Raw genomic sequence first — 21,610 nt, forward strand, 5'->3', positions numbered from 1 at the left:
TTTTACACAAGAACACTGTAAATTAATTAAATCCTGATAAAAAAAAAAACGTTTGAGAGGAAACTAACCAAATATTTCTAGTAGACTAGTTTTAAGATATTTTCAGGCTCTGAAATATTTCCAAAATTCTTCCAGAAAATTGTAAAAATACTTACATTTTTAATTTTGAAATATTCAGCAAGGTTTATTATGTATATGTACTTTACAGTTTGCTATTAGTTATTTGAATGTTCAAAATCAGATGTGATTGAAAAACACCACTTTTTTCCATAGGAAAAAAATTTACCTTATTAACATTTGGTTTACATTTGAATTAGAGTATTTACTGAAAATAACCAGTAAAAAAAAAAGCCATATCTGTAAATCAGAGAGCCAAAAGCATTCAGAAATCCTGACTAAAGCAACTATTCTTATTGCAGAAAAGCACTGAAGCGCATGTCCAAGTATGAGTGTGAGCTAAATTGCACCAAAGTTCATGGAATTCACACACATTTTTAAGGACTCTCCTGAACTGGAGCTAGAAAAATATCTATACAATATAATCTTGTCATTCAAATTGTTTACTAGGGTCTGGAAGCCCAAGATAATCAAAGAATCTAATTCTTCACTGATTTTTATTTTAGGCCTAAATCCAAATTACTTAATTTCTAAACTTTCCTTCAAATGGCTTCCTAAACCTGCAGATTTCTTCATATATACATATCTATATATAAACAATATATGTTTAAGAATGTATGTGTGTATATTTACATGAGGGCTCTCAAGTGCCTGTATAAGCCTAGATCTTTTTTTACTGTGGCCAGTACCAAGTGACATATAAATAAACTAAGAATTTCTGTAAATATCTCACCCTTTTAGTTTTCCTTAAAGCATATTTAACATGCTATACACTGAAGAAAATAGTACAGCAAAGGTGGCTGTCGTCTTACTTTTTCAATCAGATTAGAAACACAGACTCTTTTCCCTCCTGTATTAAAGACGTCTGGCCAAGTTTGCAGACTATGCTTAGTAGGTGCAACACAGTCCAGATGTATCAGCCTTTCTGTACATGTGATGCTTGCTGATTTCTCAAACAGAAATGAGAGACACCTGGATTAGGGAACCCTCCTGGGCTTCTCCTGTAAGGATAAAAACCTCTCCATCCTCTACCATTGGCTTGGTGAGTCCTGTTCATACTTGCTTATCGCTCTCAAGCAGTGAACCTTGGACTGCTTCATACAAGGCACAATAGGTGTGGTGACAGGGAATAGTCTATCTCCCTCACACATCCCTGGTGTTATAAGCATCAAGCCACTGAATAAAAAGAGGCAACCTTCATGTTTTGCATTGTGAAAGATGATTATCTTAATTACAAGTTGGTGGCAGTTTGAAAGCAAAAGGAGCAACCTCTATTCCAAATGCTGGGCACTACCTACAGTGACGGATCTCACTGCAGACCAAATCCTCTCCTGTTTCATCTGGCTCCATTGCAAGGTATCAGTTACCCCTTTTTTGGGATGCCTACCCCTGCGCCTCAAGGAAGCTTAGGTGTCCACTACTCAGTATTACTACAAAGATTTTTCAAGGCGAATAAACTGAACATTGCAATACCTCTTGTGTAACCAGTTCTAAATTCCCCTCAGTTATACCTATAAAAAATTTATGTAGCGGCATCCATCTGAAGGGATGGCATTGCACGTGTGGAAATACGTGTTGGCTTAGAGGCCAAAGGCACTGTATTTCAAATTTCGATGCACCTACATTACTTGTTTGGGTAGACATTGTATGCATTTTACAGCAGAGCTTTATTTTAAAGCAAATACAGTTGTTTTTTCTTTCTTCTTCTGCTTTCTTGTCTCTTAATCCCCATAATGGAATGTTCATGGGAAGCCTCAGAACTACTGCTCATTTTATTCAGAACTGTCCCTGAAATGTGACTCAACATACCTTGAACAGTATTTTTACCAGCTGCTCAGACTCCAGGTTGGTACATAGCTACCTCTATTCTCCCAACTAAATGCTAACAGCTTTTTCCAACAGCTGTGGAAGATCCACCTTCAAATGTCAAATAAATAATAGGCAGTTACCAAGTTCCCCAAACACTCATAACCAAACGGTGCCCTTATGACACATCAAGGTCCAACATTTCTTAATAACCTTTCTTATATTTGTATGGGTCTTACTTAGCTAGGTATGAACACAGCTATGCATGCAGAAGAATACCATTCTCATGATAAGCCAAATCGTGCAGTCGAGGTTCCCAGCAATATCAGAACTGCAAGGAAAGTAAGACTTAACTCTCCGTACTCAGTATGACCTAAAAAAACATGGCAGAAGTCTCTCTGTAAGGCACTTGCATCATGGAGTGAGACAGAATTTGGACATAGCCAAGTGTAAAATATTTGTCTATTGCCTAGAAATAAATAAATAAATTAAAAATAAATTAAAAATTAAAAATCACCATACAAACCCCAAACCTAATAAATTAGATTACATCATTTAATTTTAAATGAACAGGACATTTTATTTAATTGTTCCACACAGCTGGTGAGTAACACCATGCAGGTTTAGAAGTGAGGACAGGATCTTAAGAATGTATTTTTTATCATGTATAATTATGAGCCTGGAATCCAGAATGTTCTGGTTCTTAGTTCAATGCTTACTCCAGTAGGTCACAGTGAGAAAAATCCTGGCTCTTTTCAAACGGGCAGTAAGTTTTGCCACTGATTTTAAGGCAGCCAGGATTTTACTCTTACCTCTTAGACCCAAGATTTTCTATTTTCACCTCTGAAAGGGATCTCAGCCTTTGCAGCAGGTGACATTCCCTATGTTATGCTTTTACGAGAGTTCTTGGTCAGTGTCATCTTTCATTAAAAAATCTCAAGGTCTTGACTGTAGTAACTTGACTCAAAAACAATTAGTTTTTCCTCTCGCCTTTCCTATCTTCCAAGTTCAGTAAATTCCGTCCTTTGTTTGCACTTACCGTAGTTCATTTCTGTAAAAAATTATTTCTCTTCTCTTGTAATCTCCTAAATGCAGATGAGCCCTCTTACTGTGGGCACTCTTACTGTGTATGAAATTTACATTTCATGTGTAAATGTTTGCTCATCCTCCCTTTCAAACAAGTTGTTCAGTTTAGATATTCCCAAATGATTGCTTTTGAAAGAACTACCTTCAGGTATTTTCCTTCTTACACTTCCATCAACTGCATTTTTCACAGTTTTAAGTAAACAAGGAGAATTAACATGTGTACTTTATTTCACCATTTGGATGGTGATTATAACTGTGATAAAAATTTAACATCATATCAGTTGGCTGAAAGATGTTGTAAAGAAAATTAAATTACTTCATGGATCTTGTTTCAGCCTTCACACTTATTCTAATTGGCTGTACACCTATCAAGGTTTAAAGTAATTAAAAAAAAAAAACAAAAAAAAAGGCAGAAGAAAGAAAAGAAAGACATTAAGTTTCATATTTCCCTTGTTAGCCATATTTCAAACATTTCACATGACCGCTTTTGAGGGCACTCAACACAAACTGTATCAGTATTGCTCACCACTGCAGAAATACAGAGTGGTAGCAGGAAAGACAGATTCTGTCATATCTTGAACTGCATTGATGATGGTTTCCCCCACCTGAGCCCTCACACTGATTCCCAGACTGTTGCTGTGCCCTATGTGGTCAATAGGATTGTCAATAGAATGAAAAATTCTAGAAAGACATTTTTTACCAGTCACTTCCTCCAAAAAGCTGAAAACTTCCATGACAACAAGGACAGAATAGCATTTTAGGACAAACAGACTAGCTTCGAGGAAAAGAAGAGGGGGACACTATATTTAGAAGAAGAGGAAAAGACGACAGTGCTATTTAAAGAATGATCACAAAATACCATGTGGGACCATATAAAATCTCAGAAAAGTGGCTGAATTCCCCAGTCAGCTAAGCTGTAGGAAGACCTAGATTCTTTCCAGAGAAGACTGAAAGCTTTTAAATTCATAATAGATGTTTTAACACATGACCCACTAAAATACCTACTTTTTAAGCAGTGAAAACTCAAAGCAAGTAGAGAAGAGAGAACACTGAACTAGGGAGATTTATTCATTATTTCAGTGCTAAAGATGGAGGGGAAATGTGGCTCAGAGGAGTTTTTGCTTTAATTAGTATAACTATTACTAGACTTTTCCCAGTGGCACAATACAGCCTTTAAAAATGGAGACAAGGGGGGAAACATACTAGGGGGAGAAAAATCATCACTGGTGGAAGGAAGAGGTTTTAGAAGTGACATTACTGGTGTCAGATTGTCTTTGCTAAATCCACTCCTGGAAAGTATTCCTCAGCAGCCTGAGGAAGACTTCGACAAACTGGCCTACTTGGGTGCATAAGGGCATTAAATAAATAGCATGTAATTGCCACATAAATACTTTATGAAGATAGGCTTCTTCTGAAATAAGTCTTCTGAAGCCAGAATACATGAATAAAATCTTCCCATATGTTATAAATATTGTCTTCCTGCAGACAAATTTCCTCCAGGTCAATTTAAGAATTATTTAATGAAAATTATCCAAATAAATAATGCAGGAAAGCTATTGAAAAATTAAACTTTCTGCACATCAGTTAAAGTCTAAACTAAAATAATTAAAACCTTACTGACAAGTAGTGGCATTACAATTATTTATGATTAGTTTGGTTAAAAGAACAAACTTGCTAAATGAATCTGTGATTCGCACCAAATCAACTATGACTTCCTAAAGTAACAGCTTTACCCTTCCAGCATCACATATAATACTGAAGATTGTTAAACCTATCATATTTTTCTACATTATTCATGAGTTTGCTAATCAGCTGCAATTGATAACATAAAATATTTAATTGCGTAATGTTTTATTAATCTCTGCTCATGAAATGTTAATAGGAAATTTTTGCTAATAGAATATCAGGTTCTTTCTGAATCTAGCAGCTTTGGTTCTTGATGGATTTCAATGCTGCATATTTTGTGATGATCATAGAGTATCAGAAGCAAAAAGGTTACATCATGAGAATTAAATGCACACTCACCAGCACCAGGAAAATACAATGCAGACTACAGTCTGAAAAACAGATAAGGGAGATTAATTTGCCTCATGGCTCCCCAAGGATCTGTAAAAGGCCAAAAATATTACCTTTCTGCAACAAACTGTCCAGCATTTACTCCAGTTTAATGACATGACAGGCAATTTTCAAGGAGCACACCAGGCTAATCTGCCCGATGGCTAAAGCTTCAATTAACACAGCAACACCAGGCTATGTGTGGGATGACTGTGAATTACAATGCAAATATAAAAAAATCAGCAAGGTGTATCAAAACAAAACTTTTGAGCTTCTGCTTAAAGGTGCCCTAAGAGCCTCCTGTGTTCCCCTGAATGCTGCACTTTCTCCTCTCCACATTCTCATTTCTTTCTTTAAAACCAAACAACTTTCTCCTTCTTTGCTTTCCTCCAGGCCACGCCTTCTTGGAGAATACTTAAACTCTCATCCCAGCCTTCAAAACTGCTATATTCACTTTAAAAAATCACAAGAGGTGATCATTCTGAAATAGTCTGGCCACAGCCTTGCCTGTAGATCACTCTACCACTGTTCTCCCTCTGCCCTCAGAAGCATGTTCAGGGCAATTGTTTTAATCCAGTGCAGCGAAATCCCAGAGTAGCAGTTGCTCTGCAGATACTGCCAGTCTCCTCTTATGATCTGTATTTTGATAATATCCAACAATTCTGGTCACCCAGAGGTAGCAGCCAGAAGGGTCTGACAAATAACTAAGTCTAGAGGATGAATTTCAGTCAAAACACAGAACCTAGGAGGGATTATTAAGAAAAAGAGGTAGACTTGTCCAAACTAATATTTACCTATGGCAACACACTGAATTTCCTGCAGTAACAAAAAAAACCCAAAACAACCCACAAACAAACCAACCAACCAAAAAAAAACCCCAACAAAAAACCCACTAACAGACAAACAAAAAAAAAGCAGCATTTCAGGAATGCGTAATTACCTCTAGTTTTCCCATGACAAAATATACTTCGTACTTATTAGCAGAGAGTTCAGGCACTTACAGGACTCATTTTTTATACACATAAGCAAACAATTTAAAGAAGTGTCAGATTAATCACAAGGACCAGACCAACTGGGCAAACCTTTTTTACTCAGTAAATCTTTCCACCACTTAGTGGGCTACTACAGATCTAAAAGTCCAAGACAGATAAAGTTTTCAGAATTCACAAATAATGACTGCACCATTAATCGCAATACTTCATAATTTGTTTGGCTTTTAAACAACTAGCCTATTTTCAAACATCTAGATTGAACTTGTTTGAGAAGGTTAAAATTAACAAAATAAACTTGATATCAGGATTGGTGGGTTAGTTAGGTACCCCCAGAAGGAAGAGTAAATACAGGCTGCCTGCAAAAACTGTGAAGAGACAGCACTAGCAGTTTGCAATGTGACGTTAAAGTCAAACGCTTTAGCGTCCTCAACCACCCTGAGAATGCAACTGCCTAATCTACTAGGGCTACTACCCTGGCTCTTATTTCAGTTTCAGGGAGAGGATTCTTAAACTTCTAACATAAACTGCAATTCTTGCCATCTTGTTGAGTAAGTCCCAGACCTCCAGTGATTCAGCTAACACACTGCCTGGAGAAGCTTTCAGGGGCTATCCAATTAATACTCCTCTACCCTGAAAAATCTACCTACTTTGTAAATGAAAAAAAATTTCAACTTATGACAGCATGTTACTAGTTATTGGGTTTCTTCAGCTTCAGCAAGAATCATGCTAGCTGTCTAAGCAGATTTACTAGTAAGCTGTACACTGGTACTTGATGTTATGATATTTCTGTGCAGTGCCAGCTTCCTTGATAAAGCGTGTGGACAAGAGTTACAGACTTCAGTGCTCAGGATTGGGCTTGATAAGAAAATTAATGAGACTGTGCAAATCACATCACGAGGTCAGTTAGACCATGTTCTTACAGATGCTGCTCCAGTGATATAGAAAAGCCACAGATGAGGAAACAACCTAGAAACAAGTGTCTCTGATGCATTTGTTAGAGGGAAAGACTAGCCTTGGACCACAAAAGAAGGGAAATGTCACACTGAAAGACTGTTAGAGCTCAGACCACCAGGCTGGTTTCATGCAAGACTTGAAGTGAAACATGCTGGAGTAGTACTTTATCTCCTTCAAGCACGAGCATTTCCACTAACATCATTACATCTATAATTGAAGAAAAAAAGTACCAAGGTGCAAGAACATTAAGCTCATCTTCAGAAATCAGTACACACAGTACAGTACCACAGTCATTTAGAAGAAATATTTTTGAAAATAAATCCCCATCAAAGAAAGATCCAGCTCACAGTACATCTCTTCTGCCCTTTGAAGGCTTTTCTCGCAATATCACTGTGTTAAAATCATATGCAAGGATAAAAATCTGAACTAGTTACAATATTGCCACTATACTCCATATTTTATAGGGGGAGTGAATGCCATGTAAAAATGTTTCAAGATGTCAGAAAAAACAGGCAAAGGAAATGAACAGAAGTTTTACTAATTGAATCTCCACTTCAGCACAGCTCCAGCCTGCGTAGATAAGCAGATGCAGATCCTCACTGATTTCGGTGGGACTGCTTGTGTGCTTGAACTTAACTGTGCACATAACAGTGTTTTCTGGATGGGAGAGGATGTGAGCGACCAGCTGAAAATCAGATTGTTCAGTTCTCTGGAAATGTTTTGCTTTAGAGGTTTAATGTAAGAACTGCCATTAGTTTGTGGTTTATTTTGGGGGGTCTTTTGTTTTGTTTTGTTTAGGGTTTTTTAGGATTCTTAGTAGAGCTTTTGGTTGTGTTTCTTAGGTTTTGTTTTGTTGGGGTTCCCCCCTCCCCACCCCCTGCAGTCATTCATTAAGAATATACACTTGCCAGTGTATTTATGTACTGTGGTATATTGATTTTACAAATAAACTAGTCTTTAAGCACAACCCTGTTCAGTACAGTCTGAAAATATCACATCTATTCTAGGTATTTATACACACCTTATTAATGAGGTATCTGGCTTCAGTCACATGCACATTCGCTACCCTTACACAGAAATAGCCTTCCTCTTTAAAAGTAGGAGAGGTAACCATGAACAGACCAGCCAATGTTGACACAGAAAGTCTGGCACAGCTGAAAACAGATCTCAACTGTCCTGTGTAGAATTCCCTATTAAAACCATTCCTTACTGTCCTTATTAGAAACACAAACATGTATATCAAGTCTTAACAGACCATTTTCATCCTAGAAAGATAGCTGATGAGGTGCAACTGGCTTTCCACAAGCCCAAACAATTTTCAAATATTTTGTCTTTGCAAGACAAGTCTATGTGCAAAAAGAAGTAGTGAAAGCACAGTATAGGAGGCTAGCAGAGAAGAGCTATGGTCTCATGCTGAGGACTGCATCTCACGGAAACAAATACAAAAAGCTTAAGAGTTGCAAATATTTGCTGAATGATCACCTGGTGCACCAAATCTGTAATTAGTGTTGATAGTTTTTTGGGATGATGCCCCAATTCATATATTACTGCAGTCACTTCTGTTTACCACTTTCTAAATGTTGCCGAATTATTACCCAGTAAATGGTAATTGCTCTGTATTTGCCTCATCATCATAAACACTTGTGACAAGAGACCTTGAGCTGCATTAATATCCTGACAAAACATACCACTCTTTTCCACAGTCCTAATCAGTAGTCTACCTGGTATAAATACCCATTCCATCCTGTCACCATCAGCAAAAATGCCAAAGAAGGTGAAATGCTATATGCAATGACTGCATGAAAAACAGGGTACAGTATTTCTTCTTAGTGCTTTCACTTCTCATTCTACAGAATCCCTTACATATTCCTTTGCCCTTGCTGCCACAAAAGCCAATTACATTTCTAAGTACAGTGTTGCTCTGTTCAGCTTTCCACCATAAATTTAAATAAAAGCTGTATTTTTGCTCTTTCTTCCCAAGCATTACAAATCTGATCAATGCACACTTTCCCCTCCTGAAATTTATCAGTTTAGGATTTTTGGTCACATTGAAATGTTTACTCTATTTTCCTTAGAAAAGGGTGGGATTATGCACTCTGCCAAAATGGTCCATCCTATCTCTTCTAAGAAACCACCACTGTAAATAATTGCATTAAAGACAATGATGATTAATATCCAAGGAGTACCATCACAGCTGAGATGGTGTAAAACTTAAGCATATACAGGAATCTCCTTTAAAATATTTTATACTTTTTTCAAAAAAATGCTAAGATTTAGGATGAAGGAACTTGTTGATCTCCTTTTTAATATCTAATCAAACACTGATAGTCCTAAAAATACTGTCTCAAAAACTAATTTCTAGTACACTGTAAAAGGTAAGAACAATTAACCTGTTATACAGTACATTATGGTTTGCTAAAGGCTTTAAGAAATCCTTTTCCTTACCCTGTACTCTACTGAGAACATGTGAATTGCATCAGGAGACTCAAAAGAAGAGTATCTTGCATGCTGAGCTAGAGGCTTCTCAGGCATACTACACTTTCTCCTCAAACTGATAGGATATGCATCCATGATTTTTAATACACCATTCTTCCTAGAAAATGGGTCCCAATTAATCTTACGACATCACAGCTGGTACATAAGAACCTGCGCACCAGTGCTGGGTGCTTCCCCTGCCCTCCAACACTTGAAAGGTTTCTCGCCCAGACAAGGGGAGTCCCTCCCCACAGCGAAGCGCTGCAGTTTCTGTTACAGCACAAGGTGCTGGAAGGAGCTGGCTGTCCTTACAGTTATCTTCTGAGGGGAGAAAGCGGGCTTCCATCCTGTCTGGAAGGGATCAGAAAACAAACACAGGTGCAGGAGGATGCCCCACAAAACTAACCTTCAGTAGGTGGTGAAACAACTTAATTTCCAGGAATCCCGAGAAGTCAAAGCTGTGCAACGCATTGCACCTCCAAACTGCCGCGAGCTGCACCGGTGGCTGGCTTCAAAACTCAGGGGAGCCCTTGGGCAGCCACCACAGACACAGCCAGGTTTATCAGATGCTATATCCTCTGCCCCTACACTTTATAAGCTGAGAAATTCTATGCTTTTGTTTTAGGTGCCCATGCCCAGGCGCTGGCAGCAGGGGCTGCCGTGAGGAGAGGCCAGGGCTGCTCTGAGCCAGACGCAGCCGGTTCCGGCTGGTTCTGCAGCGGCACCAGGCACAGCTGAGCCCATTAGAGGAGGCAGTGGTGCCTCTGGGAAAACATACTGAGGGAAAGGTAGAGATGCCAGAGAGGACTGAGGGGAAAAAGTGTGAGAAACGCCAGGATGAACACGCAGGTGAGAGGAGGAGGAGGAAGGGGTGCTCCAGGTGCCAGGGCAGAGCTTCGCCCACAGCCCACAGAGCCCACACCAGAGCAGGGTATATTCCCTGAGGGAGCTGCGGGCTGGGGACACTCCCTCTTGGAGCAGGTTTATCCTGCAGGAACCGCACACAGCCTGTGGAAAGGCCCCAGCAAAGGATGAGGAGGCAGCAGCAGCAGAGGTTAAGAGCTACAGCCTGACCACAGCCCCCGTTCCCCAGCCCTGCTTGGGGCACAGCTGAAGGGGAGAGAAGGTAGAGAAATCTGGAACCAAGTGAAGTTGAGCCTTGGGGAAAGATGGCGGGGAAGGTGTTTTAATTTGTCTTTGTTCCTCACTATCCAAATCTATTTTAATTGGCAATAAATTAAATCAAATTTTCCCAAAGATCATAGAACCACAGATTAGTTTGGGTTGGAAGACACCTTTAAAGGTCATCCAGTCCAACCTGTTTCGCCCGTCACGGTGATTGTAACATGATCTCCTGGTCTTTGCCTTGACCTACAACCTTTTCCCTCATTTTCTCCCCCTGTCCTGTTGAGGATGGGGAGTGAGAGAGCAGCTGGGTGGGCATCTGGCAACCAGCCAAGGTAACAGTCCCACAGTCTTACTTTTTTCCTTAGTCTTCGATAGCTTGATAGCAATAACGATATCAAGAATAATGAATGTCTCTGTGGTGTGATGGTGTTCTGTATTAATGCAAAACACTATTTTACTATAAAACAGAGGAATAAAAATCAGGATTTGTCAGGTAAAAACCTAATTTTGGTTCAATCCAAAGATCTCATCACAGTAAGGGAAAGCAAAATTTGCCTAAGGGTAAATACCTCTTACCCTTTATACACCTGTTTGTGTATAATGATTTCATTACTTATAATTCTTCCACTACTTTCATTGATGTATTTAAGCAGATAATTTAATGCTTCAAAAAAGTAAATAATAATACATTAATCGATGAGTTTGTATAATGTTACTTACTACTTTGCTGTTGAGATCCACCCATACACTATTTTGTGTATGAATAATTATGCATATAGCCAGTCAATCAACCAAGCAGTGCCTATCCAATGGAAGGAGGACTCTTCTCGTCAGACAGTGAAAAAACAGTCTGGATGATTACAGACCTCTTGCCAGTCACCTCATCAACATTACAGTGAAGGGTGAATGTCATGACAATAATGAAACTAATACTAAAACTATGATATAAAAAAGTACTATAGATAGCATATATTTTCTATTTTTCTTCATTTTTGTAAAAAAAATAATTCAAAATTACCATTTGATACATAATCCAAATAGCGATTACTGACTTTTGTCCAAAGTGAAATTCTTTGTTAATTTTTTGTATATTACCTACTTCAAATTAACTTTGGAACTGTTGATAAGCTCCTAGAATATGGTCAACACTGGTGCTTAGAAACATACCTGCTAGCTAAATAAAAATAGAAAGATAGGCAAAAAAATAAAATAAGTTGAAAAGTAAAAAGGAAACCTGAAGATATAGATATATAAATAGAAGCTGTCAAAGATTGCTTTTCTGTTGAGAACTCCGGCGTTATTAAAGTAAAAAAATTCTGTGTGTGCATGTGTATATTAATATATATATAATATAATATATTAAAGAACTGTACAATAACATTGCTTTCCTAGCAACAATGTATTTCAAGTTGCTTACATTTCACAATACGTTATAGAAGTCATATAATGACACAGTAAAAAAGTTATACTATTCCCTTTACTGAAATCACCTTGTTTAAAGGGAGCTCAGCTAGCTCTTTGTTGTGTGTAATATACCCTCGGGAGACTTAAAGCAAGCAGAAAGATATAGGTTTAAAAACATTCTAAAAATATCACTGACCAAGTTCTTGCTTCCACCATCTGTTCCAACCTTGGTTTAAGATATCGGCTAGGAGCCAGAACCTGATCATACTTTTCTTCTCTTTCCAGTTACAACATCCTAGAGAAGGAAAATGAAATACTTCGCACCAGTGAGATGACAAGGCACGTGGCAAGACTTTCATTGTATTTTTCAGACTGGTCCTAGTAGCTCTCCTTCACAACCCCTTTTCTTCACAAGAAGCTCGTCTGTCCTTGTCTCTTCTGTGAGCTGGTGGTAATTTCAGCTTCACGTCTACTGTGGTTTCCAGGTGAGATCAATTTAATATTTTAGTCCAAATACCAGAAGCAATTGAATTAATCTACACGCTAATCATCAGATTAATTTATTTGTTAAACAGGAAAATGTGTAAGTGATGGGAATATAGAAACATAACTTAGTTCTCTTTCACATGCTAAAACTGTGTACTTTAAGCTCAAATGAACTACTATTCCAGGCACTTGGAAAAAGGTAGTGAAAGAAGCTGCTTTTTATCACCAGTGTTGCCTATATTAATTTTGGAAAAAAATGCTGAAATAATAATAAAACATTAAGGAATTGCAGGCATTATGAGAGAGGGAGAGGGACATATGGCACCTTATTTCTTGAATGTATTTATATTTTAACACATTCACAGAAATCCATGGCTCATTTGATATAGCCCAATTAACATGCATTCAAGATGTTCTAGCTATAAAATGAAATTAATTCAATTCAGAAGTAATAAACTTCTACCCAACAAGAAGTTTGTAAAGAAAATATCTGAGCTTTTCAAGGCAATGCCAATCTAGTAATTCATCTTTGGCAAACTTACCTCACAATCAACAGTAAAATAGCATTCTTACTGTTGGGACACACAGTAAGAGAAACTGAAGTTAAATTTCAGGCAGTTTCAAACAGGATATTATTTCTATAGGAAGTGAGACAGAAATAGAAATCAAACACAAGCACTGAGGAGAGGGTTTTTCACCTTTCCCGATAAGCCATGCCAGTGGGCAAATATTATTATAAAAACTTCAAGTAATACCCAAAATCTTGTTTATAGCGTGCTAATGCCTTAGCATTTAACACATTCGATCAGTCACTATAATCCTTGGTCAAGTGTTATAAAACACTGTGAGGGCTGAAGATTCTTAGCTTTCTAGTGTATTTTCTGCGTAATTCTTTTTCAATCTCCAGTTGTGAAAAAAATGTTACAAAGAGCAGATTGCAGATGGAAGCTTGGTCTTTGCAAATGACAGCTGAGCACTGAGTTTGTTGGAGCAGCTTTGAGAATCCTGCCTGCTAACAGCATTTTTTTAATAAACATTTTATAAACATAGACGAGTAAAAAAAGTTGGAATTAGTAATTATTACTCTGTGTACAAGAGAACTTAATAGCCCTGGTCATAGTACTTGACTTGTATTCCTTCCTTTGACTATGTCCTTGAATGATTTCTGCACTTAAACAATTTCTTTGCTTATAAGATCTTGTAAAGGAAGTTGTGTTAGGCAGTACTGCTGCTTCCAGAACTCAGGAAAGGTCTTCATAACTCTGCCTTGCACAAGGTGCTTACTGCATCTTGCACCTGCACTTGAGTTTCTTACTGCTGCAGAACTCCATAATGAAATAAACCCCCAGACATTTTGGTTGCAATAATCTACCCATCACAGACACACCTGTAGTTAAAACTTTCCTATCCTAAGACTGCTTGGACCAGAGCTGCAAATGCGGTGAAGCATCTAGGGTCAGGAAATGCAGCACTGTTACTTTATCAACATCTGTGCACGCAAGTTTCAGCAATGCAGTTCTAGAATAACTCCTGTTTCCACACAGATTTTCTCAGAAATGGGTTCTGTACTTGCAGCGTTAACCGAAGAGGAACATAGGAAATATAAACGTGTTAGCAATGCCCAGAGTAGATGAGACTTCATAACCTCAGACAGCTCAGCTTTGTGCTGCCTAGGGAAAATGACTCCCCTTGGCACTCATCCCAGATGGAAACAGCCAGGGTGTCGCAAACAGGAGTGTTTTACTTTATATATAATATATCTATGAAAAAATTACCTGCCTATCAAACCATTTGATCAAATCAGGATACATATAACTGTAATCAACTTTGCTTCATTATCTTAAAACTAGGATTTGACAGAAAATATACTTGATTCAGTGAGGAATTATCTGATAAGGAGATACAACAAATCAAATGGATTTAACAGTAATCCAGGATAGATTCACTGTGCATTAACTCAGCAAGGAACTCTCTTATCAGCCTCAACACCAACTGCATAAACTGCATTATACACCAAACTCCTTTCAATATGCCTTTGTGCCAAGTTTGTTTTGTTCATTCTTGTGAAAAGTGCCAAACTGGAGATACTAGAATCCAAGTCCCTCTTTCGTCAGCAGAAGAGCAAAGAACAGCAGCTCCTGTGTACTGCTGTGCTTGAGCCCAGCTCTAGAATGGCTGCTTCCAGGGCTGGGAATAGCTTTTTATCTGCCATAATAATTCATATGTTATTAAATATGATAGTCTCATTACCACCTTATTTCTTAGTAAGTTTTTACAACAACCTCAGTGCTACCACAGTGGTTATGACTAATTATCAGGATTTTGGGGTATTTAGAATGGGAAACCATCTCATTCATACTGCAGAGACCAAGGAGCAGATCTCAAACAGCTATTTCTTAACTGGGGTAAATTCAGCTGTGTAATCTGTGGGGAATATTATTATCAGTATTTCAAGCTGACCAGTCCCCACATGTGTGTACTAACCATTGTATGCAGGTAATTTTGTGAATTATTATAACATCACAATTAAAACAGAGTCTTCTTACATGTTTGCCTCCATTTAGCAGTTCCAGTGATTAAATATTATACCTCTGAAATAGCTCATAGCTCATCAGTCACATAACTGTTACTGCAATGCTTATTCTTTGAGAATTCATTGAAGTGGTTTAAGGCAGGAGGTTTGCAAATGCCTCTGACCTCAGGTGAGGAGAAGATTCTTAAGCAAAACAAAATAAATGGAAGATATATAGCAGATGGAAAAACTAGTGAATGTCAGGCATATAGCTTGCTATTAAGTGAGGTAAGCAGAAATGTTTTATTTAAAAGATGCCATTCACTAGAGTGCTTCTTTCTTACTGTCAGAGCTGGCAAGAATTATAACAAGGGCTTCTTGAAAGAAGTGAAGATTAAACAGGACATTGTACAGCTATAACTCATAAAGCCATGTTAATGGAGAAAACTGCTATAGCCTTGGCTTCAAATATCTCAAATCCCATAATGAGAGCTTCTGAACCAAAGTAGGATCTCAGTGTGGTCCCGAGTGCACAGACTTCCTATGTGTGTACACAAATGCACGTACATAGCAGCACAGTACTTGCATCCTCTCATTTGAACCTTCTGAGAAAGGAACAAAATTGATTACGTTTAGCTCACAAATTATTTTTTTAGCATCCAGCCTATATTTGATATCAAACTGTGTTTCATAGTTTTATGGTTTATTCACAGGAGAAAGAAAAGATGACTGTAAAACAGCAAAAGAAACAAAACATAGGTGCCTGTTTCTTACAATTTCTTCTCCAGAAATGCTTACTGTTGTGATCAGCATTTCAGTTACAGCAGTGAATTTTAAGCACTTTCTTCCATTTTCACTCCCAGTTTGCCATAACAGATCCATGGAGTCAGTGGAGCAGCACAGGTGTAACCAAGGGAAACATTTACTCATTAGCAGTTAAGGCCACAGTCACAGATGATTTTCAGTCCTACAGCATACCACAAATCATAATCATATTGAGCTGCTCATAGCATCTTCTTCTCCATTTTAATTTCCAGCAATAAACAAAGCAGTACACACTCACAGTTCCCAGAGCACCTCCTTGAAGAAGCGCATCTTTTCTAGAAAACTTTTAAGGGCATAGTTTGCAGCTTCATCTGCCCATTTGTCAGCTTCTCATGCATGCATACATGCCTTCCCGGCAGCCAAGCTGCCACTTACACAGAGAACGACCTCTGAACTGACTGATTCTTCACAAGCCAGTCTACAGATTTCTTTGTTACAATGACTTAGGAGAAAAAAAAAAATCACTGAAAATTTAATCTCTGAGGAGTTGAAAGAAAAAGGTGGCATTTTGATATAAAAATGAATGTAAAGATCATCAGTATATAGATGAACAAAATATTGTCCTTATTAGATTAAATTTTCTTGCTCTACATAATGTTATTTGTCCCCAGGTGTGAGCATTGAGGGGATACTATCAGCCACATCCTCATACGCAGTAACATCTTTTTATCTCACTCTGGCAGTGTAAAGAGACTTGAATATTTATTGTAACTTTAAAACACCGGAGAAGGCTAATGAAGCTTTGATGTAGATGTGAATGAAGTCCTTTGCTTTTTATATAACTGAGATAGTGACAGTGATTGCATTTACAGGTACACCAGCCCACGCATGACTGTTATCCGACAAATGCAATTATAAAGGAAAACAAGAACTTTGCCTAGGAAAATATTGCATGCAAAACCCACAGCACTTTGATCTTCTGTGTGTGTCTCCCCAGCCATCAGGCACTCCACAGGACACAGATAAGTAATCTAAAGGCTTATGTTTTACCAGTATGGCTCAGGTAAACAGCAAATATTCACCCTTTCTTTGTCCTCTCTGCTCACATTTCATATAATAGGAGCACTAAATGTCAAACACTTTTTTCATAACTCTGCTGTCTTTGCTCATTTTCCTGCTCTTTTCCCTGGAAGTGCAGAGTGAGTACACTGAACTCAGCACATCCTGACAAAGAGATGGGATTATGTGCTTTTCCTTGACTTCATCTGTGGATAAGACACTCTAGCACAGTTCATCAGACACTTCAGATAAGAGTAGGCTGAGAAGTGAGAGGAGATAAATGAAAAGAAGAACAGAAGCTAGAGCATTACATTTTTGCTAGCATTAACATATTTCCAGTCTGACTGTGGATTTCACAGGGTAAAACCCTTGATCCACAGCAGTTCAGGATCTGACATTTCTAAAGTATGCATCTATTTTTCTTTAAATGATACAGTTTCACTTTTTTTTAATGCCTAGACTCATTTCTCAAACATGTGATTAACTTGTCAGATAAATTCTAGCTCTGTTTCAAAATCAATATTTTCTCAATACCTCAGCATAACTGGTTCAGCCAACTTTGAAGACAAAATTAGAGAAAAAATACATTGTTTTGCTTATATTGAAAAATTAATTTAATTTTCTATCATAATAACCTGACTGTTTGGAAGAGGTATTCAAATTCAATACAGAAGTATACCTTTTTATATGGGAAATGTTTCTTATTTTTGTTCCAGAAAACTACTTCCGTATGACTAGCACAAATTTTCTTTAAAAACAACAACAACAAAAAGCCCCCCACCCCACCTATGAATTTGAACATAATCAAAAAAGCTGATATATAAATTTTTGCACAACTCCATTTTTACTCAGCAAGAATGGGCTGTGCCCACAGGTAATCTTAATTATACAATGAAAGAAGCTAAATTACTAATTACTTTTTCTGTTCTCTTTAGTGGTAGAAAAGACATGCAGCCTGCTCCTGGACACCACGTCTTCCTGGGGCATGAACGACATGGCAGAGGAAGGGCAAGGAGCCAGGGAAAAACAGCGTCTAAGTGTAGATTGGTAGTTACAAGATGCAAGCTTAGTATTCTGAATAGGTGACATCAGATATAGGAGGAGAACTGGGTACTCAGCACTGCAACTGCAGCCAAGGGAAGCTGTTCCCTACAACGCTAAGCAGCAGGTATTTTCAGTTCTGTGTTCTTTCTGTTGACATTAATAACAATACACATCTTTGATCTTAATGTTTTCAGACATTCATTTGCATAACTGGGATAATAATGGAATCTCCTCTCTTGTGAAAGAAAAAACTACAGTGTTTGTATACAACACAGATGCTAGGGTAAAGAGTGCCACAAAAAGATTATTAGGACCTTAACATCATATGTTGAGAAGATACATTCTGTAGAAAAAACAGATACCATATACTTCCAGCTAATGCAGTAGTGTTGTACCTCTGGTTCTAAAAGACTTTATTACTGTGTGAAGTACATTTAGTCAAAACAGGTCCAGAAGCAAAACCTAAACAGATCATGTTGGGAACTAGAAAATGCCATTAGCCTTTGGCAGCCTTATTGTGGAAAATATTTTACACACAAACTGATTAATGTGGTTTTTTTTAATCGAACAAGCTTTCATAGAAATTATGGTTGGTTAATGTTTTGCATGGATCTGATCCCAAGTGATCTTGAATATCCATTTCACTCCTACCACGAAAAGATGGAAAATACAATACCTACACAACTGCAAAATCTAAGTAAGCGTAAAGAGATTTAGCCCTAGGTTATGACAAAATTTGGGATATTAGCAAAAAAGTTAACTCAAAATTTCCTGATGAGTTGGACCTTGTTCAATGTAGAAAATGCATTGGAACTCACTGAAACCTTGGTGGACCCCTTCCTAGGAAAGTCATGCTTGCTCTTGTTCACTGCCTTCTTTCTGAAATCAATATCCCATCCCAGAAATGTTCATGCACTAAGTACTAGGCCACTGAGTAAAGGAGAACACCACAGCACCACATAGTTTTAAGAGAAAGGCATGAAGTTATCTTGATTCATGAAGAAGGGAGAGTATTTGGAGCTGCAAAAATTAAACGAAGTGCAGGCATCTCAGCCATACTGAACAAAGTGCATAGAAATAAGAAGAGAGGTAATGCCCTATTGGCTAGTTCACATGGCCTCTTGTCTATGTGTCTGTGTGTATGTGACATGAAGAGACAAAATACACAAGGAGGAATTTCCACAGAATGATGCTGCAAAGCAGAAGATGTGCCTAGTGATGACCGAGACGGTAATCCTCAACCACTTGAAGGTAAGGCCCCCTTTCTGTGCAGATGTTTGTTTTAAAGCTTGTCTGTCCCTCTTTTAGACTTCCTATACCTCTGTTACCCCTAAAGCCTAATGCATGCAACTGCACCACAGCTGTTACAGTTCTGATCCCTCTCATACTCTGAGCATTCCTCTTCACCCACATACATTCAGTTTCCTTCTTTGGAAACCATGTCTTTCCCACCGTATGTATTAAAACTTGTCAGCCCATGGCTTATGAATTCATTGGCCAGTTTCCCTGAAACTCAACCACATGATATAAGACTCAAAAATATTCCATGCTAGACACCAGAGAACCCACTCAAAATAAAGCTCTTCGTGTATATCTTTACTCTGGCATATATTTCAGTCAGGGCTTCTTTAGCATGACAGGCACTCAGCTACAATGCACAGATCCAGAAGAAACCAGGCTCCCTCAGGCACAGTTCAAAAAAAATCATTTAAGTCCTCTGCAGCACCGATAACAGCTTTTGAACCTGGAGCAGAACCTTCAGTAGGACTCATCCTATAATTTTGCAGGGCACTCAATGGACACATTTACTGAAGCCTGAGCTGTGGCCATCATATAGATGGGTTGTTTCTCTCACATGCAGTCTACTCCATTCTCAGAGCCAATGGCACTGTTCATGCCCACAGCACCCAGGATTGCAGTGTCAGCCCCTGATTTTAACTAGCTGGGAAGCTAGCAAGTCCCTCTAATGGTTTTAAACTCAGTAATATCTAATTATGAAATCATTCAGTTTAAAAGAGAAGAAATTTTCATTCTAGGAAGAAATTAAAAATATGAATTCCCAGGTGATGTAATCTGTATAATTTCAATGCAATCAACATAACTGCATCATTTTAAATAACTAAAAAGCTAGATTCAAAATGCATCCCTTTACTGTGATTAACTACCTGGCAAGCACTTCACTCATGCTCAATTTATACAGAGTACAAAATCCTGACTGTTCTCCAGTATTAGCAGAAGCTTTACCCTCTTAATTATTTAAGATAATACAATGAGGTGGTCACTGACCTGACTGAATAATGAGAGAGACAGTCACTGAGCTTGAGGTTATACTTCAAGCAAGCTAAATTGCCACTTTTGCTGTGAAGATACAGCTCCAGTAATTTATTCAACACTGCCATCTGTATTTCTCATAAAGGAAATGCATTTTTTCACAATAATATCTTGCCAACAGGATTAACCTTCATATTGGAGATTCTCATCTTCTGCAACTTCTGAACATTTCTGTCTTTTTTGAAGTATTGCCATTGGAAGCAATGACTATATTAAAAAAATTAAACTATTCATTTCAATATCACTCCCAGAAGATAAAAGCATTCTTGGAGAAGCCTCTAAGAGTGGTTGGATAGATTGAAAGGAACTATGGTTGAATTATGTAAGCCTTACGTACAAATCCTTTTGTGCACTTTACTATCTTTTTTTATTACAGCTATGATTTTTTCTTAAAATTCTTGTTCACAAATATGTAGAACAAATGAAGTTTCTAAAAAAAAATACCATTTCCGCTGCATCTGTAACTCAACCACAACTTGTTAATGCAGATGTGATTTTTTCACAAAGAGGAAGAGGCTGTGTGCTATAGACTATCCATGTGAAAAATAGTTTACAGTTACAAAAAAATCACTATACTGAAGGCAGTTGCTGATAGGGTATTTTCTATTATGCCGTAAGAATTACCAACCAAACAACCCCAAACCATCACCTATTCAAATATCTGACTTCCAAATGACATAAGCAGGAAGCTACAGGTAAACCTGCATTCAATTGTAGGCCAGAGGACCCTAGCCAGAAAAATAACAGCGTTTGCATAAGCTACCACAGTACTTCTTTCTCAGTGACAGCACTAGTGCCAGATGCAAGTCTTAGGACCCTTTCCTTGCATCATAGCTCAAGACACAAGGCTCATATCCTAGCCTCCATTTTATCTTTAAAAGCTTATAAATTCCAGCCATAACCTGGAAGCATAGGTATGCTCCATCATAACCCACGGACATACATTGTTCATATCAGTCTTTAGAGCTAACTAAAAAGTTGTTACATATAAAACCACATTTTTCTCAAAAGTGAAAATTCAACCATCTTTTACACAGTTTTACTATGTTTTCCATCATATTATACAACTTTCTTTAAATTATTTAGAAAGTGTTTAGTATCTAAACCCTAGTTAATAAATTATTTTCATAAGACTGTAAAAGTATATTAAAATCCTGTTGAAAATGTTAAAAATGAGCTGGTTTGGTAAAGGTAAATTGCAACAATTTCAGTGCTTTGCCACTTTTAATTACATTGTATTTCTGTCTTTCACTCAGTTTTGGCTTGAGGGAATATCTGTCCCCTTCTTACAAAACCCAATAAACCTTTAATCCAAGCCCAACTAAACTGGGTCAGTAGAAGATGGATACCAAACAACTATTTGTGTCTCTGAATTTCTTTGTCAAAAGCAGTGATG

General features: G+C 37.8%; 1 protein-coding gene across 1 annotated transcript in view; it reads left to right on the top strand.

Moving 5' to 3' along the window:
- TRIM42 (tripartite motif containing 42) overlaps positions 1-17,890 on the top strand; it is a 132,761-nt gene extending 114,871 nt beyond the window's left edge. The window contains 1 exon segment of the mRNA XM_040613551.1: positions 17,775-17,890. Within this exon segment, the coding sequence (XP_040469485.1) occupies positions 17,775-17,890 (116 nt within the window).
- Positions 17,891-21,610: the final 3,720 nt, after the last annotated feature.

This window comes from Falco naumanni, chromosome 13 (assembly GCF_017639655.2).
Source record: "Falco naumanni isolate bFalNau1 chromosome 13, bFalNau1.pat, whole genome shotgun sequence".
Classification (NCBI taxonomy): Eukaryota; Metazoa; Chordata; class Aves; order Falconiformes; family Falconidae; genus Falco; species Falco naumanni.